The 26,655-nt window shown below is 33.0% G+C and overlaps 2 protein-coding genes and 1 long non-coding RNA gene across 3 annotated transcripts; 1 reads left to right on the top strand and 2 right to left on the bottom strand.

The window, feature by feature from the left end:
- Nucleotides 1–7,832: 7,832 nt before the first annotated feature.
- Nucleotides 7,833–8,614, top strand: LOC111891161 (uncharacterized). The gene is made up of 3 exons (XR_008224630.1): nt 7,833–8,012; nt 8,104–8,247; nt 8,328–8,614. It is a non-coding gene; the product is annotated as an uncharacterized LOC111891161 (long non-coding RNA).
- Nucleotides 8,615–13,121: 4,507 nt separating this feature from the next.
- Nucleotides 13,122–13,751, bottom strand: LOC111895535 (uncharacterized). The gene has a single exon (XM_023891624.3). The coding sequence runs from the start codon at nt 13,683–13,685 to the stop codon at nt 13,329–13,331; it is 357 nt and encodes a 118-aa protein (XP_023747392.1). The 5' UTR covers nt 13,686–13,751; the 3' UTR covers nt 13,122–13,328.
- A 4,771-nt stretch (nt 13,752–18,522) lies between these two features.
- LOC111895524 (eukaryotic translation initiation factor 2 subunit alpha homolog) lies at nt 18,523–21,208 on the bottom strand. Its single transcript, XM_023891615.3, has 7 exons — nt 20,735–21,208; nt 19,775–19,831; nt 19,588–19,674; nt 19,359–19,505; nt 19,151–19,255; nt 18,966–19,064; nt 18,523–18,887 (listed from the first exon to the last, which is right to left on the bottom strand). Exons 1-7 carry the CDS (start codon nt 21,119–21,121, stop codon nt 18,720–18,722), a joined length of 1,050 nt encoding a protein of 349 aa, XP_023747383.1. The 5' UTR covers nt 21,122–21,208; the 3' UTR covers nt 18,523–18,719.
- Between the last annotated feature and the right edge of the window lie 5,447 nt (nt 21,209–26,655).

The raw sequence follows: 26,655 nt of genomic DNA, 5'->3' as shown, positions 1-26,655 counted from the left end.
CCAAGAAATAGCACCACCAGCTAGAGTATAAATCCAACCACTTGTGGATTTTGAATCACTGGTGTTGATCAATCCAGCTGGCATCAGAATAACCTTCAAGTATTCCATTAGATGACGAATATGTCAATTCAAAAGTACTTGTCCTTTTCAGGTATCCTAGTACTCTACCCATTGCCTTCCAGTGCTCCGTCCCTGGATTAACTGTATACTGACTCAATTTGCTTACAGCGAATGCAATGTCAGGTCGCGTGCAGTGAGTAGCATACATCATGCTCCCAACTGCACTAGCATATTCCAGTTGAGCCACAGCTCGACCAGAATTCACCTTAAGTTTCACACTTGAATTAAAAGGAGTGTTGAATTCCTTAATGTTCAAATGTTGAAACTTTGTCAGAATTTTATCTATGTAATGAGATTGACTCAGAGAAATCTGACCACCTGTCCTCTTCACCTTGATACCAAGAATAGTATCTACTTCTCCAAGATCTTTCATCTTAAAGTTCGAGGATAGGTATTTCTTCGTCTCAAGAATACCTTCTAGGTGATTGCCAATGATCAACATATCATCAACATAAAGACATATAACTACTATGCAATCAGATGTATGTTTAGAGTAAATACATCTGTCAACACTATTGTGCTGAAAACCAAAGGTAGTCACAGTGGTGTCAAATCTCTCATGCCACTGTTTAGGAGCTTGTTTCAACCCGTACAAAGACTTAACAAGTCTACAAACTTTGTTTTCTTGTCCAGGTATTACGAAACCTTCAGGTTGCTCCAGGTAAATCTCCTCTTTGAGATAACCATTCAGAAAGGCTGTCTTCACATCCATTTGATGAATGTACAATCCTTTCAAAGCTGATACTGCTATGAGAGTTCTAATTGAACTAATTCTAGCAAATGGGGCATAGGTATCAAAATAATCGATCCCTTCTCGCTGCCTATAGCCCTTTGCAACCAACCTTGCTTTATAAGCAGATATGGATCCATCAGGATGATATTTCTTCTTGAATATCCATTTGGATCCTATGGGTCTTCTCCCCTTGGGTAGATCAGCTAACTCCCAAGTTCCATTACCCATAATTGAATCCATTTCGTCATTGATAGCTTCCTTCCACAGAGGAGCATCCTGAGACGTCATGGCTTCAGTAAAGGTCTTAGGATCATCATCCAAATTAATTGAAAAGATGACCTCTCTCATCACTTTATTTTGTGTTCCTTCGACCAAATAAGAATAGAAATCATCTCCAAAGGTTTTCTCAATTCTATCCCTAGTACTTCTCCTTGGTTCCTCCACAATGGGAGGAGGTAGGAGTATTTCTCGAGAGGTACTTGTAGGTGTTGTATGACTAGAGTTTTCTTCATCCTTAGAAAACTTGTCCTCAAAGAATTCCACATCTCTGGATTCCACAACAACACCAGAATCAATATCTAGTAATCGGTAAGCCTTGCTATTTTGAGCATATCCAATAAATATACTCTTATTAGCTCGTGCTCCCAATTTGGTTCGCTTAGGATCGGGAGTCCGATAATAAGCAACACACCCCCACACTTTCAAATAGTCTAGGTTAGGCTTTCTACCTTTCCACAACTCATAAGGGCTTGTAGGAATCACACGACAAGTGATCCTGTTATAAACATAACAAGCAGTTAATAGTGCTTCCCCCCACATATTGTTTGGTTGACCCGATTGGTTCAACATACAGTTGACCATCTCACAAAGAGTTTGGTTCTTTCTTTCAGCCAAACCATTATGTTGAGGGGTGTATGGTGATGTTCTCTCATGTTTGATTCCATTCTCTTCGCAGAATGTGTCAAACTCTTGGTTGAAATATTCTCCGCCTCTGTCCGAGCGAAGAATTTTGATGTGTCTTTCAAGTTGATTTTCGACCTCAGCCTTATATCGTTTAAATGCATCAAAAGCTTCATCTTTTGATCTCAACAAATAAACATGTAGATATCTATTGAATTCATCACAAAATGTGATGAAATACCTTTTTCCTCCTCGAGTAAGGATTCCATTTAACTCACATATATCATAATGAATCAACTCAAGTAATGAAGTGTTTCTCTTAACTGATGGAAATGGTTTCTTAGTGAACTTTGATTTTACACATGTTTCACATTTTTCAAAATCTTTTGTGTCGTATTTTAACATACCTTTAGTTTGCATTTTTTCAACGTTTTTAACATTAGTGTGAGCTAAACGTTTATGCCATAAAGAAATTGAACAAACAATATAACCAGAAAAGTTCACTTCATTCACATTAGCAACCAATCGATCAATTACATCATTACCAACACTCGACACACTAGAAACACTAGAAACACCACATTCAACACTAGGACCACTCACATTACCCTCATCACTAAGACACAAGCGATACATTCCCAAAGTATTGTTCGCCCTCCCAACATGTCTTCTGCCTTTAGTGATCACAATTTTGCCTCTCTCAAGCACCATCTTGAACCGACCCTTGTCAAACTTGTCCGCAGAAACCAAACCCTTCGAGATGGTAGGAACATGAAGAACATATCGAAGCCCTTTCCTAGAACTTCAGCTCTGTGGCCATCAGCACAGACGACAACCGTCCCTTGTGGCATGGGGTGGTAGGTGCTAAAGCTTTCTCGATGCCCACAAACATGCACAGTGGCTCCAGTGTCCACGAACCATCCTCGAGCATAGATTTCTCGAGTAAGAGAGGAGATCATGAAAATCTCTCTAAGGTTCACACTAGCCACCATATCAGTCACCTTCTCGACTGCGTGTGCAACCGGTACTGATTTGCGATCTTTGCATTCTCTCGCATAGTGCCCAATCTCTCCGCAAACGTGGCAAGGACCAGCCATTTTTGGCTTTGAGTTGGGATTCTGATGACCCGATTTCTTGAAGCTTTGTTTCTTGGGTCCAAAGTTCTTCTTGTTCTGTCCCCCATATTTGCCTTTGTGGCTAGAACTCCCAGCTGACACATGATGCACACTTTGTCCAACTTTACCTCGCTTGTCCCTGATGCGAGTTTCCTCCTCAATGCGGAGGTGTTTCATCAGATCATCCAAGGAGTAGTCCTCAGATTTGTGCATCATTCTCTTAGAGAAATCTTTCCACGAGGGTGGCAGTTTTGCGATGATCGCACCAACCTGAAAGAATTCTGGAAGAGAGATGGAGAGTGCGTTCAACTTGTTGAGCATGACTTGGAGTTCATGCACTTGCTCCATAATTGATTTGTCATCAACCATTTGAAACTCAAGGTACTTGTTAGTACCTTCCTCATGTGCCTTGTACTTGAGTTCCAACGCATTCCATAGCTCTTTTGGATCTTTGACTGGCGAGTAAAGATCATAAAGCCGATCAGATAGGGAATTCTTGATGTGACCCACACACAATTCTTCGGATTCTCTACGCAAAATACTTTGTTTTTCCAGTTCTGCAATGACCGCTGGGTCCACAGATTCCCCCTCCTTGGGAATTGGATTTTCAGGAATTGGTGCCAGTTTTGGGTCCAACACAAAGGAGAGCTTCAAGACATGAAGCATGAACTTGACCTTTTCGGCCCAACGAGTGTAGTTTTGACCATCGAATTGGTCAATTTTGACAAACTCTTGGTTCATGAAGTGGAGGCTAGCAGTAGTGTTCATTAGTCTATTGATTTATCACAAAATATAAAAACCTTTAAGATTGTTGTAAATCAAACTAAAAGACGCGCAAGGAAACCGACAAACAATATTGTGAATTATATGTCGATTAGTTGCGAATAATAAATTCAATTATTATTATTATATTTACCAAGTTTCGTCCAGAAACCAGATCTATCCTTCTCGATTAGATCTGGTTATAAGAAAGATAGAAGAAGATTGTCCTGTTATTGGACGAATTAAACACAAGACAGAAAAATAAAACTGACCTGTTGATTGCTGACTTGATCTTGAAGCAACTGCACGGATCAGATTCATGTCCTTAAAGGTTTTTACTTCACTTCTACTGGCTGTAAGCAACAGAGTAAAACCCCAGGATTTAATGCAGCTTGATCGATATTCCAACAGCACTGGAAATCGACAAACACAAAGCGACTACTCGGAAACTAGAAAAAACGCAGAGAGATGGAGAGAGCTTTCAGATTTTCGTGTGTGTCAATGCGGCTCCTAGGGAGCTGTATTTATAGGTATTGTAACCCTAGAAGGCATCAAACAGGCCCCCATAGGCCGGCCCCAGAAACCCTAGGGTGACAGCTTGCTCTCCAAGTGCAAAGTGCGCCTAAATAGCACCATTTCGCGCACTCGCGGCGTCGGCTAGTGCTAGGCGCGCGCATGGGCTTGGCCCATTCCTTTGATCCATTAAAGCCTTTGAAGGCTTACCAAGGGAATAGGCTTATAAACCCTCAAAAGTTTCTTCTCCCCACCAATGTGGGATACAAAGTAAATTGCCAACTTGCAATTCCTTTATATATAAAATTCCAACAGGTTGTACATACCCTTTTTAATACCTATGATTCTGAATAGGGTGACTAGCTACCTAGACCCTTTCGATACCCTACAAGTCTATTTGTTTTTTGGTATCTTGGACTTGCGTTTGTAGACATCGACCATTTATATCGGTCTTTGGTCTGTACATTATTTTTTTAGATATCATAGAGTGGCTTAGTGCTCTTCAGATCCATGTCCATAGAGTCCTAGGGGGCATCTACTAATGGACAAAGGTAGAGAGCGATATGATCCCCAATGAGAGTTTTAGATTGACACTAATCAACACATCCAAGGTGCCGCATCAATCTAACATGTGGGGAAATTATGGAGTTTGTATGTTTTTCCTTGAAATGTTGATTTTTGGTCGATCTGTGGCTATAAAGAGTTCCACCGTTGATGGATCTATGCCATATCGTGAGCAATATACACAAATAATATGGGGAAACACGTAACACGTTTAAACATATTTTAATTTGTTTATGATGCTTATGTGAATATTTTTTTCTCTATTTTTTAAATATGAAATTCCCTAAAATCATACAAAATATCATTAAAAGGGGATGGATGCATAACCTAATAAATTATCACAAGGATCCTTAAAATATCATCATTACCAAAACATCATCCATAATCATTTCATAAGTTAACTATTTACGATCAGCCTTACATTGGGCGCATCTTAACCACTATTTAGCATCATGGAGTTCTTTTTATTCCATTGGTTTTCCATTTCTTTTTCTGTTCGATTTATGCTAGAATACTATTTCTTTATGCTAGAATACTAGAGGTTAAAGTACACTCAAGCTTATGGACAATTTTAGATCGTTCGAAATACATATACGGAGTGAAAAGGAAAGGTAAGCTATAGTGTTAATTAGGATAGTCAAAGACTTGTTTTAGATTTGGTGTAAACCATCTTATGTTTTTACATATTATATAATGGTTGGATAAGGTGTTAAGTGAGAATTCATAAAGAGCCAAGTTAGATGAGAGTTTTCATTAAGTGTGTTCATAAATAGTGAGTGAGATCATTTACAAAATAACTTCACAACTCTTAACAATTTTGCAATTCTTTCTTTGGTATTATGTATGCCAAGTGTCCCAACACTTTTTTTTTTGAACGATTTGAAAGCTGATTTGTACACAAAAGTTTTTTTTGTCATACATAATAATATATGATTTAGATGAGTTCTACAATATGCAAAAAAAAAATTTATTATGTATGTCAAAAAATTATTGTGTAAGAATCAACTTCTTCGAATAGTAGCCCATTGGTGAAACACTTTAGGGATGTGGATGGTATCCCACTACTCAAGTTTGAATATTGTTGTTGCCCTTCGTTCCTGTGGCCATAAAGGTTCATTTGAAGTAAATTCATGGCATGACACATATCCTCATGATCACACGTATGATTAATCGTGTTGTGCGTAAATTGGTCGAGACATCAACTCTTCTTTCAAAAAATAAAACACCCTCTTTTTTGGTTATTATAATGATTAGGTCTAGTATTATTTAGATTTATATCAATTTATTTAAGAGAAAATGACAAAAATAGCCATTTACACTAATTACATTACAAAAATAGCCAAAAAAAATCGAAATTACAAAATTAGCCCACAATTTCGCAGATGAAAATGCCCCATCTGCGAAATCAGCATCCCATCTGCGAATGTACAAGCAGCTAAAGCACAGTTGTGCTTTAGCTGCTTGTACATTCGCAGATGGAATGTTCCATCTGCGAAATGAAGCTGCCATCTGCGAAATCCCTTTACTTTTCACTATATAAACGTTTTTTTTTCTCCATTTTCACCCTTCTCTACACAAAAACTCTCTCTATCTTTGGACTTCTCTCGGGATTTTGGCTAGTTTTTGAAGAAAATGGAAGATTATGTCAACAATCCCGCAAATATGATTAAATTTTAACTCTTTTAATGTTTAAACTTTTTATTTTATTTTATCATTTATTGTATTATTTAGTGTTAAAAAAGGGTAATTTTGTTGTGTTTAATAGTTTTAATATTTCTTTAGTATACTTGAAGTTTAAATGTTATTTTGTTAGTGGTTGTTTGAATGTACAAGTAGAGACTGCGTAGATAATGTTTACAATTTGTTATTTTTGTTGTTTGTTTAGTTGTTGTATAACCTGAAAACTTGTATATTCTTATTGTATAATTGTTTATATAAAGTGAAAAATAGTTAAATTACAGTATGTGCAAAATAGTCGTTTGTATATATATTTGTCGTATAAGTATAACATTTGTATAAGTTGAAAATTTGTCGTATATATATTGTTAGAAATTGTTTGTGTTTGTCGTATAAGTTGAAAATTTGTATAAAGTTGTCGTATAACTTGCAAAATTGTTAATTTGGTTGTCGTTTTATTTGAAAATTTGTTTGTTTATATGGTTATAAAATGTTAGTTTATATAATTAGAAAGATAAAAATTGTTTATATATTTGTCGTTTAAGTTGAAAATTTGTTTAATAAAATGTTTATATAATTATGTATGATATTGTTTTTTATCATAAATATATTTGTTGTATAACTTGGAAAATTGTTTATATATGTGTATGTTATTGTTTTTTATCGTAAATATATAAATTATTAATTAAGAATTTGTATTTGCATTACTAATTGTTTATGTACTTATTGCAGTTCGTAATCATATATTTTAAAAACAAAATATTTTTTAGTTCTCTAATTTGTTTTTGTGTTTTTTTTTGCAGCATGATTTTAGTTTTATCAATATGAAAGCAATTGTGAACTTAAAAGGCTCGGACGGTAACATATGGGAAGTGTTTGAAGTTTTAGATGATGCCAGACGTGCCATTTTCAGAGATACCGTATTTGGTTATTTTATTGATGTCCCTTGTTTACAAGGGGACGCATTGTTGTTCCATAAAATGCTCATTCATCAGATCCGGCCGGACCCTGTTTTATCTCCAAATGGAATAAAACGATTATATTTTCGAGTAGGCAATACGAAAATGGTTTATGGGCCGGAAGAGTTTTGTTTGATAACCGGCTTCAATTTTGGGGAGTATCCAAAAAACATTGGGAAAAAAGGGTCGGAAAAATTATTAAGCAGTAAAAAAAGATGTTTATTGCGTGAGCAGCTATTTCCGGACCATACCAATAGTTCGGTGAAAATCGGCGACCTGAAACGTTTAATTTTAAATCGAACATTCCTAGAACTTGACGACGTTGATGCAGTTAGAGTATGTTTGATATACATTTTGTGTGAAAGTTTTTTGGGAAAAGAAGTTAATGATCGGGTGCCACAAGATTGGTTTTTTTTTTGCTGAGAATTTGGATCTCTGGAACAGGTATATTTTTTTTACGTTAAAAGTTTTATTTTATTAAATTTATAATTTATATAAAAACCAATTTTGTTTTTTTGTTTTGTTAGTTTCGCTTGGGGTAGCTATCTTTGAGATTTTACTTATGTTGACCTTGAGGATACATGGAACAAAATAGATAATTATTTATCACTTTCTGAGCGTCGTCAAACTTTAAAGTACTCCGTCTCAGGATTTACGGCTCCAATAAGGGTATAAAAATTTTCTTATATTTAAATTGTTTTATTGTTATGTTTTTTATTTTAATTTTAACTTTTATTACTGTAATTGTAAAAAATTGTAGATATGGATATATGAGATGATTCCGGCTGTTCGTGCATGTGGATTTGTATTGAGAAAAAATAAAGACATGCCTCGAATGAAACGATGGAATGGAACAAAAAAATTGAAATGGGTTGACGTGAACAAGATTTGGTCAAAGATACAGGTTTATAAATTTTTCGTTTATTATTAATAAACTTGATTATTATACTTTTATATGCATTTTTAATATGTTTAATTTTTTAGGAGGGGCAACCACCAAGACAAAACATGTTACCGGGTGATGGTGAGATGACATCTTGTTATTATATGTCATTTCAAGAGTATGTATATGGTGAAGGGAAAGCAGTTCCATCCCCAGTACGGGACCATTTTAGGAGATAAGACGAATCTTCGTCTAGTATGTCGTCCAATAGTCGCTCTCATGGTAGAGGTAGGGGCAGTGGGAAACACAACCTAGACGAGGTGTTGAAAATTTTACACCCTCGAAGTTTGCTCATGCAACGAAGTAGATTGTTACTACTGTGATTCGATAGACCCTTTTTTTACACCCTCTTCAGCCGGGCCATATATGTCACATGAAAATTTTGAAGAATTAAAGAAGGCTGAAGAACAACAAGAAGATGACAAAGAGTCATCCCGACTTCTCACTCAACTTGCTAATGATATTGAATCGGAATGCAAACAAGCTCAAGAATGGATTGACCTCAATAAAAACAAAATCAAAGAGCATAAAGATTGGATAAAAAAGAGTAAGAAGGCAATCAAAACGACTGAAAAACGGCTTGCTGAGAAGGATGATCAGTTGATACACATTATGGTAAAAAATGATCGTTTGGAAGACAAAATGAGAATTAGGGATGACTATATAACAATGGAGAAAGAGAAGTACCCATTGCAGTTCCCTGAGTTTAAAAATTAGTTACAAAGTTGTTGTAATATTATCATGAAACATATTAGGTTGCAAAAGGATCGTTTGTTGTTTTTTTAAATAACATGTTGTAACTGTTAAAAAAAATCTGCAAACTATATTTTATAATATAAAGGCTTCATTAATTGTTATAATCAACAAACTTAACTAAAATATGAAAGCATAGCAATGTCTTGTAAGAGTTAATAAAAATATTACAATACATAATAAGTAAACAAGTCATCATTACTCTTGATTTCAAGGTTGTTTTATATCAAAATCGGCGTTATAGGTTTGTGAGCAACCCGCTGAACCACCAATATTAAATGTCATTTCTGCAGTAGAAATTATGTGACGTGCTCCGCTACCGGACGCCCTTCCAGTATAATTATTTCTTGTGTGTCCTAGTTGACCACATGTAGAACACTCTTTTATAATTGGACCCTCGCCTTGGGATGGAATGCGGTCTGTGTTTCTTGGCCTGTCTGGCTGACGTTTATCCATTATAGGTGGCTTAACAATCATCAAATCATCGGGGATCTCCCATTCGGATGGCTTTGGCAGAGGGTTTATTGATTCCTCATATGTTTTCCTCGGTGTTTCGGTAAAGTAAGCATTTAATGCAAACCTCGAGCAGTTTTGGTAATTGTTCACTGTTAAACATCTTATGGCATGACCACAAGGTATCCCATCAAGTTGCCAATGTCTACATGTACATGTCATATGTTGAAAATCAGCAATCACATTTTGTGCCCCCTTTTTGACCTTGCATTTCGTATTTGAGATCATGCGAACATCCCATTTGGTAAAAGTTTTCTTGTTTTCTTTTACAACTTCATCCGCCCAAGGGGTAAGTATTGTTGTTGCTTCCGCTAAAAAAACAGCCAAAATGAAGAAGTTAAGATCAATAACATCAAAATTAATAAAACATTAATATTACAAATTTACTTAATACCTGCAAAGTTACGTCTTTGAAACCACCATTGTTGCATTGTAGCACGAAAAAAATCGATCAACATAAGTATTGGCACCTTACGTGTGTGTCTAGATAATGCATTTATAGACTCCGCACTGTTGGACGACATAAGATTGTATCGGTTCCCTTTAAAATGTGCCCTTGACCAAGTTTCTGGATTTATACTTTTTAAGTACTCCCATACTGGTTCTTTTGTCTTTTTCATAACATCCATGGCAGCATCAAAAGCATCAACTGTGTACGCCCTACACGCCTCCCAAAAAATTCCTTTAACCGTCTTACTCTTGCCGAATCTAGATACTATGTTGAAATACAAATGGACACCACATATTCCATGATGAGCGTGAGGAAAAATGTTGGCAACGGATGTTGCTATAGATGGAGACCTATCAGATATAATTGTAAGCTCCTACATATTTCCTATGCAATCATGTAGTTTTTGAAAAAACCATGTCCAAGAATCGGTACACTCATTTTTGCATATACCATATGCAACCGGTAATATTTGGTTTTGTCCGTCCTTAGTAACTGCAAGTAACATGGTACCTTTGAACTCGCCCTTTAGGTGACCTCCATCTACTACTAGGGTCGGCTTACAAAAATTGACAAAAGCGCGTACCTACAATACATTGTATATCTATTCAAATACACCAAAATAAATATTAAAAAATTAATATAATATGATAATACTAACCGAGCAACCGAGTGCGACGTACAAAAACTCAAAGCGATCATCAGCATCTGTTTTAATATGTGTGATAGTACCCGGATTATGTTTGGCCAAGTTGTGACAATACGCCGGAAGTTTGGTAAAAGAATCCTCTATCGTACCCCTTAACGACAACAATGCATATTGCTTCGCACGCCATGCCTGATGGTATGAGATATTGATATTCAATTGAGCATTCATATCATTAACAATTTCTTTTCCCCGATAAACTCTACTATAGTCTTGAGCCAAAACATCAGCAACATATTCACCCAAAACATATTTGTTTGCTTGTCGATGATTATGTTGCAACAATGTTGAAGAACATGTGTGTACATCAACAAATTTACTCACTTGGAAAAGTCCATCAGAATTTTTAATTGCTTTTGCTCTTAGTAACCAAGAACAATCTTTCGAAACACACACAGCTTCATACCTTGATTTGGTGGATCTACTTGTCCTCGTCTGGAAACCTTCTCGAAGACATTTTTTACCAATACACCGCTTTAAAAGTTCTTTGTTCTTAAATATACTCTCACATTGAATCTTTTGAAGATTCATGTCTACCATCTGTGTTGGGATATCTTCATTAATATCAACTGGGCATGCTGGTACAGGGGGCATACCGTGAAAAAGGTTATCGGGAAACTTAGCTTTAACTTCATCACCCAACTCATCTCTATCGGAATTGCTTTGTAGCTCGGTTATATCTAAACATACATCACCAACATCAACATCATGCCCGTAAACATGATTTTTTTTCATTTTTTTGACTTGAATTTTTTATTTTTTTTCTTTTTAGTTTTATCTACCACACGCCTATTCATAACTTTAACTTCTTGTTCGGCAACATCATCACAACGACCACCCACATGATTAAGATATGTACCAACATCATCATCACCAACAGACTTGTAATTCTCAGGATCCACATAGTGAATAGGTGAATAACTAACATTAACATTTTCAGCAACACTGTGAAACTGAGGTACACTAGGAGTATTGAAAGTACCTATCGGATCGTTGCTCCCTTTATAACTGCATAAATTACCAACAAGCTGGTTTCCAATTTCACCACCCCCATTAACCTCCTCAACTTCATCAACCACCACAAACACTTTCACAGCCCTTCCTCCACTACATTTGATTACGTTTATCAACATTTTAACATCCATGTCTTCAACTATAGCTATATAATAATTTAATTCAGGATGGTGGAAACGAAGACTAATTCTATATTTGTCTAACAAACCAATTTTGCTTCTTACCAAAGATACAAAATCAGTATAACTAATATACTCAAAAAATATCAAAGCAAGTTCAGAAATACCTCCCTGTGGACATATGTATTCCAGATTAGTTCCATTAACTTGTCATCTCCCACCGGTTACAAGACAAACCAAATATTAAATCATTTTTTGAGCAAATTGTAGAGAAAGTTCATAAACAAATAACAATCAAAATGATAATTTTCTACAAAACTTTTTATATAGCAACATGATTTCGTAGTCAAACCAATTCATTTCATAGTCAAACTAAAAAAAAACAAAAAACAAAAAAAAAAACACAAATTCACAGATAGAATGAGAGTAAATCGCAGATGGACCTATTCCATCTGCGATTTTACCCCTATATATAGAGAAAAAAAAATTAAAAGCACCTGCGAATGTACAAGCACCTAAAGCACAGCTATGCTTTAGGTGCTTGTATATACGCAGATGGAATGGTCATTTCGCAGATAGGGCATTTCCATCTGCGAAATTGTGGGCTAATTTTGTAATTTCGATTTTTTTAGCTATTTTTATAATGTAATTAATGTAAATGACTATTTTTGTCATTTTCTTTTTATTTAAATTACTAGTTTAGGTGAGTTGGCAACAAATTTTAATGATCGTACTAAAACGTAAAAACATATGTAAATTACTTAAGATGAAAATTATATAATCCATTAATCCCCTCCGCGCCCGAGGCTTAAAAAAGAAATAGTAACATGCTGTGCTGTATTATTTTATTTTCCATCGAGACCGATCTTAATAGTGGGATCCATTCAGCACTCCACAGATCTGGTCACGTGCCAAGAATTGAGTGGTCCTCACGCGCCGGAAGCTACTCTGGTCAGGTCAACAACACTATTTACGGTTTTGCCCTCAAGGAAGGAGGCTACAAAAACCTTGAAAAACAGTTAAAACACGTATTGCGCTACCTATAAAAATCCAAAAAGAAACATTGCTTTAACTGCTAACATATACTTCCTTTACAAGTCTCTGGTTTTATAAAAAATACCACATTTCTAAATGCTTAATTATATTCAAGTGCAATGATTCTTTTTAAAGCCAACAAAATACAAGAATCCAACAAGTAAAAAACAATTCGAAATAAAAAGAAAACCAAAAATTACTTTGTGATACCCCAACGTCATTATTTTCTAAAAATCAAAACAAAAAGTGAAAATTGAAAATCAACAATGACTATATTACCCCCAACGTCATCTACAAAATATCCGAAAATCACCCCAAAGATCATGGGTATTCCTGTCAAACAGATGCAAAATGACAAATACAATATAGTGAATATACTTCTATACATATACGTGTAAACTAAATAACAACAAAATGATGAGATCCAAGTAAACTGAGGAGTAGCAAACAAGAGCTACTCGTCGGAATCTTCATCGCCGCCGAAGATGGAGAACTTGTTGTAAAGAAGGAAGAGTACGAGGAGAAGGACAAGTCCGACGCCGACCGGAGATCCACTGGCACGGTGGATAGAGTTAGGTTCACCGGTGGAGAAGATGTTGGAGACGAAAGATCCAGAATCGGAGGAGAGATATTGAATGAGTAACAGGAGGACGATGGGAAGGAGTAAGAGACCTAATGGGCTGAGAAGCTCTGCTATGAACTCCGTCACTGCTTCACCTCCGTCGCCTAGGAACATAGGGATTCCGATCAACACCACCACCACGACGGCGAGTAGTATTCCATAGGGAGCTCCTCTTCTTTCCTCTATCATTTCTGATTTCAATGTGGAGCTAGATGAGATGTGAATGGGGTGGTGTTTGTCTTGAAATAGATATGAATGAATGGGGCTGTTTGAAAAGGACGCGCTTAATAGAAAAATAATCATAAAATGATAAAAAAAAAAAAAAGTATTTAAAACTATTAAAATCTATCTATATTTGCTATGTAACTCTTATGTCGATATATAAATGTAGTACAAACGTTTATATAAATTTACTTTTTTATAAGATGTATTTTACACGTATTGATCAAACAATCCTCATACCCTAGTATATTGTATGTAGACATGACATATTTTAGTGGTTGAATTGTCGCAATGATGTGTAATGATGCAGTTTTATTTCTACCTTCCATTTTAATATTTGGTTACTTTTCTCATATAATTTTTTTTATCAATAATGATGACATTGCATAGTAAAATGCTCTGCTTTTTAGTGGTTACCCACAAGATATAGTCATAAGTCGTGGGACGATATGTAACAAGTTTCTAGGTGAGTTTTGTAGGTTGGATTATTATTAGCTTCTACTCTTGTATGATTATTCGTCTTCTTGATAAAGATATTGCGGATGATTTAATGATTTATATGTATAGAAGCTAATGAAATTGTTCGGATATTATTGAAATTAAATGGATGTAAATAATAATATTTGAGATATATAGAAACAAAACTCAAAGATTGAGTTTAACATATCCAATTTAGATGTGAAATTTGGCCGGAAACTAGATACGTCTTTTAGGTTATAGAAAATCTAGGAATTTTGTATTGGGATAATCGTTGAAAATAACTAAAATAGTTGATGTCGTATTACCAAATTACATTTTGAATAACTCTCACAAAATAATCATCGGTTTTGTGAAAAGAACTTTCCGACATATTTTACTAAATTGCTTTACAGATTATAACCATCAAAAATTTGCTTAAAAATAGTATCACAAAAGATAAATAGTTTTTTAGTGAAAATTCATTCATCAATTTCATGAACATATATATATTTTTTTTCTTTTCAAAATCATGATTTTATGAAAATGGATTTTTTTTTAAATACAACTAATGGGATGGCCCGCTGGGTCTTATATTTTCGAATTTCGATATAAATTTTCTAGACAATAACTATTTCGGCAAATTTGTTATTAAAGAGTGATCATTTATGTAATTTTGTGAAACCTACGGACTATTTTTATTTTTTGTAGTTTTACTTATAGAAAAAGATTATTTCTGTAACTTTGTAAAAAGGTAGCTAATATTTATCTAAGTGAAACATATAGACCATTTTTGTAATTGTATCCAACATGTTATGTCGGATACAATTACAAAAAATGGTCCACTATATTTATTTGAAACTTAGGGACCATTTTTGTAATTGTATCTAACCCGCTATTAGACAACTATATTTATGTAATTCTTTAAAACATAATTATTTCGGTAAAAATATCTCTGCAAATGGACCTTTTTGTAAATTAGAGGAAATGTTTTATAATCTTTTCTCTATATACTATATATATACTATATAGGGATCATTTATGTAATTTTCTATTAAATAAGGGACTATGTTGTATGTTATAGAGACCATTTCTGTAAAAACATATTTTTAACCAACAAAGATATATAATTTTCTTTTCCCTCCAAACAGTGCGGTGCTTGCCTTCGTTTTCTTCTCAAAAACCGCTTCTAGAAAAACAAATCCACAAAAGTATCGTCATAACTTTTTCCATCAATTTTTTTACGTTCATGTTCTTGATTTGATTCAATCACAAAATATGATTAGTAAGCTCCAAATTCTTCATCTTCTCCTCATCTCCATCTTCTTCTTCACATTCACAACTTCATCAAATCATTCTTCACCATTCAACTTCAACCTTTTCGACACTTCCATGGTCACCCTCGTTGTCTGCTATAAACATAGATTAGACCATGGTCACCCTCGTTGTTTGCTATAAACATAGATTAGACCAAAGACGGAGATATCTTTTGCTTTGAGAAAACTAGGGCACCAACATTATTTGACCCATTTGTGAATTAGAGTACTAATATAAGTGAATGACAAGTCACGTATGAGAGCACCTCATTAATGATTGTCCTATTTAGAATGACGTGAACAATATATAAAGAAACCGGTCATAAGAACTAAATATGCACAAAAACACTAAAGACTACATGTATACAAACTGAAAAATATATTACCCTATTAAGTCATTTTTCCGACTTAACCTGGACTGCAGATTATAAGAACAAAATGTGGACAAAAAACAAGTTAAATGTGATCAAATATAGACGATGACAACACAATAAATAAATAAATAACAATAACAATAACAAATATATACAAATCAAAAAATATATTACCTTTTTAACTCATTATCTCAACAAAAATCTCTTAAAATATTTAAGGTTGAATATTATAAAAGACCTGGTTTTCAGTGTTTTTTCCAAAATTAAATATCAAATTTTTTTTTCTTGAAAAAAGACTTTTCGGTTTCGGTTTTTTCGGTTTGACCTTTTTTAGTAGTTTTTTTCCAGAAAAACTTGTAAAATGTTAGCTTTTCGGAAAAAAAGTATAAATATTGAGAGTTTTTTTCGGAAAAAGTCAAGTGGTTGAGGGTTTTTTCGGGAACAAAATAAAAGTTAAGGGATTTTCGGAAAATATGAAAAACTACAAGGTCTTTTTAGGAAAAAAATAAAGTTAAGGTTTAATATCCTACAAACTCAATATAGTGTCTTTTATGATATTAGCCTTATTTTTTACTTTATCTTATTTTATTTTTATTTTATTTTTTTAAAAAACAACAAATAATATATGTCTAATCCATTCATTTTACTTCCTAGTGCCTAAGAATTTAAAAATCACAATAAAGACATGGAAACAATAATCGTAACTCATCGGTAACTATTATCCGAATCATAGCTACTAACATCCAACATATATTATTCTCATTTTCATTTATTATCTGGCAGACTAGCAAGAATTATCAACACCAATAAGTTAGAACCTCATATTACATTAAAAGAGTTTACAAGTTTACTGCTAATAAAAGAAAGATGTCTTAAAGGTTTTGAAGAGTTAGCACAAGTAGGGTTGGGTTGATATTTTTGGGGCTATACAATTTATTAACTTTAGTACCTAACGCTAGTAAATTTTAGAAAAATACAAAAAGTTTATTTCGATTTTTTATTTTATTTTATAATATATTAATAACAAATGTTTTCATTCAAAATAGATTACGAAAAAAAATCTTATTTTTACTTGAAGTAGTCATCGTTTAGGGTGACAGAGTCGAAACATTTTGACTATGAGCACAATGCTAATATGTCTAGATCATGAGTTATCCAACCTGTTGCAATCCTCTCTCTCTCTCTCTCTCTCTCTCTCTCTCTCTCTCTCTCTCATTTGATTGTTTGACCAACGACTAATTTTCAAAAAAAAATCACCTACTATATAAATATCACCCTCGGCCAATTCTTGCCAATTACATTCCAACTTTCTCCAATACATTCCAAATCTCTCCAATTCCATTATCACTTTCTCTAATTTACATTTCAAATGAATTCTACTCATGGCAATCCTCTCCCATCACTCTATCCCGAAACGAAGAATCAATCGACAAATCGACAACACGTCAAAAAATGTAGAAAATGATATGAACATGAAGAAGTGACATTAGTGAAAGCTTACATTGACATTTGGAAGATAATCATCAAAAATAAATAAATAAATAAATAAAACATGAATGTTCTTTTGAGATGAGATCTCGAACATTTTAAACTGCAACTTGTGGGTTTGGATTGTTCAAACACATCAAATTAACTCTAGATGGAATGATATGCGGACAAAAATTAACAATATCGAGTACATCTTCAACCAAAAGATGAATACCCATAAGCCAGGAATTTCTGATATCATTATTTTTAATTGAACAAAAATCAAGTATGATGAACATTATAACATGAAAGATGTTCCACATGACCTAGCCCAGCCCAAGATATTTTAAAATTCCACTGTAAATAAGATTTTTATTATTGTCTTTGAATTTTAATTGTTCTCATTTTATTTAATGTTTGGCTTGTTGGTGATTTAATATCATCAATATTATTTAAGTGTAATAGGATTAAATTTGTTGATCAAAACTCAAAAGTGATCTTGATGAATATTTAACAAGTTAGGATGGTGTAGGAGTGCACATTTGTTCAAGTTTTTTAAGATTCAAAGTACACTGTTATTTAGGAGCAAAGCCCCTAAACAAACGGGGTTCAGGGGCAACGCTTCTGGGAGCAGGGTCCAAGGGGCAGAGCCCCTGGCTGGGATCGACGTTTGGTTTGACCATTATCCAAATACCCGTTTTTCCAGATAATTGACCATTGGTTTGATCCTTAATTGACCATTGGTTTGATCCTTATCTAAATACCCGTTTTTATGTTAGTTTTTATGGTTTATGACAGTTTGAAAGTGTCATATGACAGTTTTTTTCAGACAGAGATCATAAATCTATTTTTTGGTCATTAATCTAGTACATCTTGAAGAACATTTTCATAGACATTCTCTGATTTCATATCTCTGAATTTCATCCAATTGAGTGTTCGATTTGTACCATCTAAATACTTCAATTTGATAATAAATCACAACTTTCAGATTTCAGAGAATCCAAGCAAGTTTCTAACATGGTTTGTAGTAGTTTATGTTTTACTTAAAGAAATATTATTTTTAATTTTAGTTTTAAATTAGTAAGGCTGAAAGGAATGAATTTTCATATTTTGTATGCTAGTTTATGTTGAGACAAAAGTTTCATTTCATGTGGTTTTAACTTCGTTTTTACTTGTTTTTTGGTAGCAAAATCAAAGAAAGAAAGCACATATCATATCAACAATGCTATAAATGCAGACATTCGACAACAAGTCAAGCAATAGAAAAGAAAAAACTCGGTTTATACAAGCAAGAAAGCCATACCCTTTAAAATTAAGCAAGCAAGTAAATCGGCCAAAAAATACACAAAAACAAAATGCAAAATTTAACAGATTTACGCTAGAATCTGTTATATCACTGACTCTGTTGTAATCCCAGAACTTGTGCTATCCAAATCAACAGAACCCATACCCGTATCTTCTTCCACCTCACTGTCTTCATCACCACTAATCTCTGCATTATCCCGCCCAAGTTTAGCCATCTGTTCTGCCAGCAGTTTATCCTCCCTTTCACTCACCTAAACCAAAAACAAATCAAATCAATTCATTTATCATTTTAACTTTTAAATTAATATAATTAAAAAAATAATGCTTACTGCCCGAGGTGACTCTTTTATGGTAAGTTTCCCTTTATGGCGCTCTATTGCAGCACCACAAGCAGCAATTGCTTCTGTAAGAATCTTTATCCCTTGTTCCTGTTATTTCCAAGATAATAAGTAAGACACATACATAACATAACCAAAATTATAATCACCACTTAAGTGTGTTTTCTGTTATTAACCTTGTCAAGAGTCTGTGTATTAAGAACATAAGCTGGTGGAGCAACCAATTTTATTTTCACTGGACACTCTTTAGTGCCAACTGCTTCAGCTTGTCTCATGGCTTCCTGTTACCACAAAAACATAATTTTTGCATTTTTTATATAAATAATTAAAAAGAGTAAAGTATTTTCTTTCATTGAAAGACACCAATTCCAAAGATTATGACACCTTGATGTGGAGGACGCCATCAAATTGGAAGCATTTCATTTCAATATCAGCACGGATTTTCAATGGTTGTGGGGTCATTCGTCTTCTGATGTTTCTAACCAAAGCATCTTTCACATCCTCTGAAAGGGCAGGAACGACTTTACTCACCTACAAAATGAATAGGAAACCCTAAATCATACTGTTGTTTACTAAAAACAGCATGGGCAAAAGCGTCAATTTGCAGAATTACCTCCTTTCCATCTGGACCGATGTGTTTAACTTCACGTGTGAGGGACTTGAGCACGGAATCAGGGTCATTAACTATTGATTTGAAAGCCTGCATATAGAGGAAGCCATTATTATTATTATTATAGATAAATAAATGTGAAAAAAATAATAATAAAAGTTTGAAAGTGAACAAGATCCAAAATTCAAACCTCAAATGCATGCCCATATTTTCTGTACAAAGGCCAGCCAACATGGATGTATAAATCCTGTCATAGATAACTTGTAGTTCATAAGAAGCCCCTACGCAGAATAAAAGACCTACACATCAAATACTAAACACTAACGTTTTTTTTACTATGTTTGCTATCTATAAAACCTTTTTATAACATATAGATGTTAGATAAAAAAAAAAGAACCAGAAAAAAGATTCTGAATAATCGGGAAATAGAACCATTTACACATGATTCATCACATATATAACCAGAAGCTGAGAACTAGTGTTTCAGTCATGATAAATTCTAACTTCATTATGCCAGAATTAGAAAAGTTAGCAAGAAAATTTATACAGTTTCCTTCATTGTGAAATCGTGATAAAACTATCAAGCAAAAATTCAGCATATCGAATCTTATAAGTTATAACTAGATATTGTAACATCAAAGATGGGGTCAAAACTGGTAGCATCATGAAGAACAGCTCATCATACCTATCCTAAAAGTTTCTATACAGAAATTTATTCATGCAGAGTACTTACAATCATATGCATGTTATGGAAGGGTATATGTGGCCTGCTTATTTCTAAAAGCACAAAATGACTGTTGAGGATTTGAAAGAAAAAAAGCTCAACAAAATGAATTTGATGCAGATTTGGTTAGTAAAATATTATAGATCAAGCCTCTATAAGCTGCCTTACACCCAAATCACCCTTCATTACAACCTTCAAAAGCAATTCTTCTATCTAAGCCTGCTTATACCAATTTTCAACTTCTGAAAATATGTATGTAAGTTTATTAAACAGTACTACTTTTGTTTTGTGTCTATAACTTTTAGGTTTGTTTGTTTTTTATCCAAACAGCAATAATTTTCGCAATATACTACTCATATTAGTATGCATCGTCATGAGTAAACGACTATTAATCTGGAATGCACGAACATATAATTCAAAACCTACCTCGAGATCAACATTCATAGTCTCCGCAACATGGCGCATGATGGAGTGCACAAGCTTGCTCTTACTATACCTCTCTTCGCAGATTTGAACATCCTGTTCGGATAACCTCTTTTTACTCAAATCAATATAACCTTTCTCAGCATTAACACGAAGCACCATAGCAGGTTCGATGCGGCCTACTTTGATTAAGCTGCCTACACTTCGAATACGGCGGCGAGAGAGATCCGATAAGAGGATCATCCCTTCGATGTTGTTGTATTCAAGGAGTGAGACATGAGTAGCAACATCTCCGATTTCCTTGACCTGGATCATCACTGGCGTGTCAACCTCCGGGAACTTGGCTTCATACATGCGGCAATCGAAATTTGGGGGTGATGCTGTTGACATCGTTGAATGGGGTTTCTTGAAGATTTTAGGGGTTTTGGCTATGGCCTATGGGTTTCGATTTGAGATTGAACTTGAATGAACAAAATTGCTTTTATAGTGGAAAATAGTGTTGTCACGGTTTTGTAATTTGTTCAGGCCTTTTTGCATTGTTGATAGATTATCGAACGTTGTATTAACTATTAAATTGATAATATTATTGATAAAAATAAAATAATATGTTACTTTACTTTTTTTTTTTTTGCCAAAATATTGAATTTTCGGAAATAATCGCACTGCAAAGTAGGTCGGTTATGGTCCCAAGTATTTAACCCAAAAACATTCACAGGAGTTCGTTTTTCAGATTTTTATTTATTTCAACTCTTGATGGTTGAAGAGGACAAATGTAATACTGATACAATTTACATAGCTCACATGTAGTTATTTATTTTACCGATAATTACTTAACTCATATATATTATACTAGTTTATAACCCGTGGGACTCACGGTTAAAAAATTAATTAAACTTTCTAAGTAAAAACTTAAAACTATTAATTAATAATTTTAAATAACTTATTAATTAAAAGATATTTTTTTAGTTATATATAAAATTATAATCGTAAATACGTAAAATATATTATCTTATAATTTGTATAAATTATATTTTATTATAATTGGTATAAATTTTATTTTATTTTTATTCAAATATTATTAATTTAATGTAATTAAAATGTGATTTAAATTTTGAAATTTGAAATTTGAAATGGAGAATTATTAGATTGACAAGTGTCATGATATTAATTACAAGTGTTAATAGATTGACAAGTGTCATGATATTAATTACAATGCCTAACATGGTGACACATGACAAAAAAACTATTCTTTTATTAGTATAGGGAGATTTATTTTCTGGTGCTAGAAAGGAAGCCAATGAGTCACTAATGTATTATATGAGTTTATTAATATAAATAAATAAATATGAAGATCTAAAAATTTTAAAAATTGAATTTATAAGAAAAAAATTTATATTTAATTATTAAAATTAAAGTATTTATTTATCTTTTAAACTAGGTTATAACCCGTGGAAACCACGGTTGATATTTATAATTAAAATTTTATATTAAAAACTCATACTTATTAATCAATTGTTTTAAATAAAATATTAATTAGAATATTTGGGATTTTTTATTTATGTAAAAATATAATTATTTATTTAAATAAATATATAAAAATTGTTTTTCAAGATATATTATACATTTTTTATTTGTGAATTAGTTAGATGAAGTTTAACCATTTAATACGATAGTTTTATTTTTCACTTTCCGGTTATCTAAATACAATTTTTTTTTTGCCACTCTTTATCATAATTAGAATCCACGTTGGATATTATGTGAACTTATTTTTATAATATATAGGATATTATTTAATTCGTAAAAAAGTTTTAAAAAAAATAATGATAACATGTAATTAGATAGCATATAATTAAATATTAATATAAAGATAAACCACCACCACAATTAGTGACCATCTTCAAATTTATTAACAAATATTGACATTATAATATTTAGTCATTTTGTATATTTATAAAAATTAAATAATAAAAGAAAACATTCATATTTATTTATTTATTATTTTGTCAAAATTAGAAGTCGTATCCTATACCCTCAAGAGGGACCATTCATGTAATTTTTTACAACCTGGACCAAATGTGTAAAACTGTCAAATCAGGGACCAATCTAGTAAATAAGTAAAAAAAGGATCCATTGTTGTAAATTTGTCAAAAAACAGACACAAACCATTCTTTTAAAAATGAAAAATAGGGATCAAATGTGTAAAAATGTAAAATCAAGGACCCTTAATGTACATATGTCAAACATGGAACAAATGTGTAAAACTGTAAAAACAAGAACTATTATGGTAAATAATTAAAACAGGGATCATTTTTGTAAATGTGGAAAACACACACACAAACTGTATAAATGACGAATATGCCCCTACTCATTCACAACTAACATGTATTAAGTAAATGACCAATATCATTTCATTAACAACTTTTTATGCTTCGACATTATGGTAGGTACAGTAATATTGAAATACCAAAAGTTCAAAGTTAATAAAAAATAACCACCTGCCCTTGCTCATACAGAAACAACAGTTACAAACAAAGAAACAACAATCACAAACAAAGAAATAACATACAGAAACAATAGTCACAAACAAACACTCCACAAGTAACTCAAAAATAGAATGTTATTAACAGTTTTAAACAATAACCATTCCAAGCCCATATTTGAATTACTTGTTGACATCAATATAATTTTGTAATTGGTGTAACGGGTAGATCTTTCAAAAGGGAAATGAAAGTAAAATGTATAATTGCATAAAAATTGATCGAACTTATAGAATAAGCTTAACAGTAAATTATTTAAAAGTAAATTGCTATCTCTATTGATGGTTCTATGCTTTTCTAGTAGGATGCTATAAAATTATATTTTTCTAGAAAGTAAGGTGCTATAAAATGTTGTATTTAGGCCTAAATAAATGTTATTAAAAGGAAGGAGGCTACAAGGAGTTAAATTATAAATGCGGAGATGTTACATGGTTTTAACGGATCCCATTTAATATTTAACCTGATTTTGTATTATAGCATCTTCTTCACTTTCACTTTCAAACCGTTAAACAGCAGCCATGAGACACAAATTTCAAGTTTATGATTAGACCTATTGTGCACAAATAATATTGGTCTTGGTTTCATGTAATAACAATGTACATTCCAACTGGTCAATTCTTAGTAACGGGTTTCCTTAAACTGTGTTGTATATATTGGTTTCCATTAATCTTGTCTTCAAAACTTCAGATCTAAAAGTACTACTACCATGCTCGATTTGATTAATTCTTTTTTGTATTCAGTGAAGTTGTATGTTGAATGAATCAGAATATATAGATGGTGTGAGCTTCTTGTTACATTTATAAGATGAAGAGTTTATATTTTCCATAAATGATTAATCAAAACGTATATTACACTTTATATATATATATATATATATATATATATATATATATATATATATATATATATATATTGTTATAAATGATTAACTAAAACATTAATATATTACCCGATGAAGAATTAATCAATTCAACCTATGCAAAATTCGTATTGAACCTGATACCTCACAATACCTCACAAATGTAGAAAGCGAGAGCAATTTTGGAGTCTAGTACCTTGAAGAAAGAAAGGAATCAAATAGGGTATCGATATTAATTTTTTGAGAAGATAACAATAGTTTCTGATTTATTGGCTAATATTATACCGATTTCAAATTCAAAATAAGTCCATGATATCTTTTTCCTGAATTGCATGTATAATTGTATAGTTTCCAATTTAAAAAGATTTTGAAATCAGTATCAATTCAATTTTAATGGATTATCAAATGCAAACCGATTTTGTAGGAAAGGTCTCATGTAACACTTGAATCCTGGTATGTTTCATTATTTCCCCTTGTGTATTTATATGTTGCATTTTGGTCCTTGTGTAGTACGTTGGGCGTACCACATGGTACGCTTGGCGTACAAGTTGTGAAGCGAGTAAGCAGTCATGTTGGATTAGTGTCTAAGTCCATAACTATTTTGGTATGTACTTGACCCGATTATGAGCATGGTCCTTTTGGGTTGCCTTCACCATAGCAATATGTAGGATGAACTAAGGAGAGAGAGGTTTAAATATGATTTATTAATATATTATGAGAATAATATATTAAAGGGGAAATCATATTGTTTAATTAATATTAGTCAAGAATTAATTAAGAATTAATTTTGTGGCTAAAAGAGATTAATTAAATTTAGGGGACTGGATTGCAATTATTGGATAATTGAGTTATTGGGCTAAGGAATGCTAAAGGAACAAGGGGCGAACGAAATTATGATGGGAGCCCATCATATTTTCGTCCATGACCTTATCCAGAAGGTTCCATGGGCTGCTTAGAGTTTAAGCTGTCCATTAGGGTTTTGACTGAAACCCTAGCAACCCACACAAGTATATAAAGGACCCCTTAGGCCCCAAAAATGTGGACAACTGATTCTCTAGGGTTTCTAGTCGTTTTTGGTAGCCTCCTTTCTTCTCCTCTTCATCCAAGTTTGCATAAGGTGTTTGTGACTCCATTAGAGGTGCAGCACTTGAGGCACTAAGCTTTCTAAGGCCAATCCAAGCAAGGAATTGATTGTTATTGCTATATAACAATCAAAGGTAATTCTCTAAACCCTAATTCAGTTTATAATATGTTAGATCTAAGTTTATTAGTCTTGGATTCAAAGCATGTACAATAGAGAAACCTAGATCCAAGCATTAGGGTTTGTATGAGCACATAGGATTGTTTCTTATGCATAAAACCCATCAGTGGTATCAGAGACTTGATTGGTTTCAGTTGTATGTGATGCTTAACTGTTTTGTTTGCTTAAAAATGAGTGTTTTTTGCCTCTGCCCGACACAACTCGGCGAGTCAGTATCTGGACTCGGCGAGTCCAGGTCTGACTCGGCGAGTCAGTGCGTCAGGCAGAGGGTATTTCGGGATTTAGCTGTTGTTTTGACTTGGATTTGATGCTTAAATTGTTTTATGAAGCTAAAATCCGAATTTTATCTTAATTATATGTTTATCCTTGCCAAAACAATAGATAATTTCAAATCTTTTAAATATTGGTTGTTTATGTGATAAATATGGATTATTTAAAGTTATTTGGTAATTATCTAATGACTAAAATAAGATTAGGTCAAATGTAGATAATTATGAAATTAATTGTTTAATTTGAATTATTTGTTATTTGATCCCTAATGTTTTGAAATGTTTCAAAACTTGCCCTCAAGTTTTAGAATTTAAAAGTTGATTATAAGTTTAATTTTGAAATGTTAAATTCTAAAACCCTAGTAATTTGAAAAGTTCGAATCACACCCTTATGGTTTTGTTAATTAATTAAAGTGTATAATTAAAAGTGATTTAATAAGCCCATAAAGTTTTTGGTTTACATTTAATTAAATTAAAAATATAATTTACTAAGTTAAACCACCTAGTATTTTAAAAGTGTAAAATACACCCTATACTATATATAACATTAAAAGTCTAGTATTATATATGAGTAAACAGTCAGTCTTACCGTTAGTAGGCCTCATTCATGAAGTTGGTCTATAAGGGGTGTTTAAGGAAATTGCCTATAAAATGGCGATTGAATGGGTATCCACTCTTACCCACCGCACTCTTGACTAGTGGAGGGTCGTTAGCCGAACGGGTAGGATAGGACATAAACCTTCCATTATAAGTATAATGAAGTACAAAGTAACTAAATGCTTTTTCAAATTCCCAAGTCATAGTTACTTTAGGAAAAATGTGAAATTGTATGCTAATCCATAGAATTACACTTCGTACCCCTGTCAAACGTTAGTGGAGCGTGTGTGGTTAACCGGCACACTAATTTGGGGATGACATTGGTAGCGAAGGGTGACTCGATGTTTGTCATAGATCATAGGAGCGTGTGTGGCTAACCGGCACATTGATTAGATGATAGT

This window comes from Lactuca sativa, chromosome 6, assembly GCF_002870075.4.
Source record: "Lactuca sativa cultivar Salinas chromosome 6, Lsat_Salinas_v11, whole genome shotgun sequence".
Classification (NCBI taxonomy): Eukaryota; Viridiplantae; Streptophyta; class Magnoliopsida; order Asterales; family Asteraceae; genus Lactuca; species Lactuca sativa.
Note: the sequence above shows the minus strand (reverse complement) of the source record. Positions and strands in the feature narration are given on the sequence as shown.

What these genes read in the sequence shown, in the direction of transcription:
- LOC111895535 (XM_023891624.3), bottom strand. Translation starts at nt 13,685, where the DNA reads ATGATAGAGGAAAGAAGAGGAGCTCCCTATGGAATACTACTCGCCGTC.
- LOC111895524 (XM_023891615.3), bottom strand. Translation starts at nt 21,121, where the DNA reads ATGTCAACAGCATCACCCCCAAATTTCGATTGCCGCATGTATGAAGCC. An exon ending in CTATGAATGTTGATCTCGAG is followed by an intron (nt 19,832 to 20,734) that starts GTAGGTTTTGAA and finishes TATCTATGACAG; the next exon opens with GATTTATACATCCATGTTGG. An exon ending in AATATGGGCATGCATTTGAG is followed by an intron (nt 19,675 to 19,774) that starts GTTTGAATTTTG and finishes CTCTATATGCAG; the next exon opens with GCTTTCAAATCAATAGTTAA.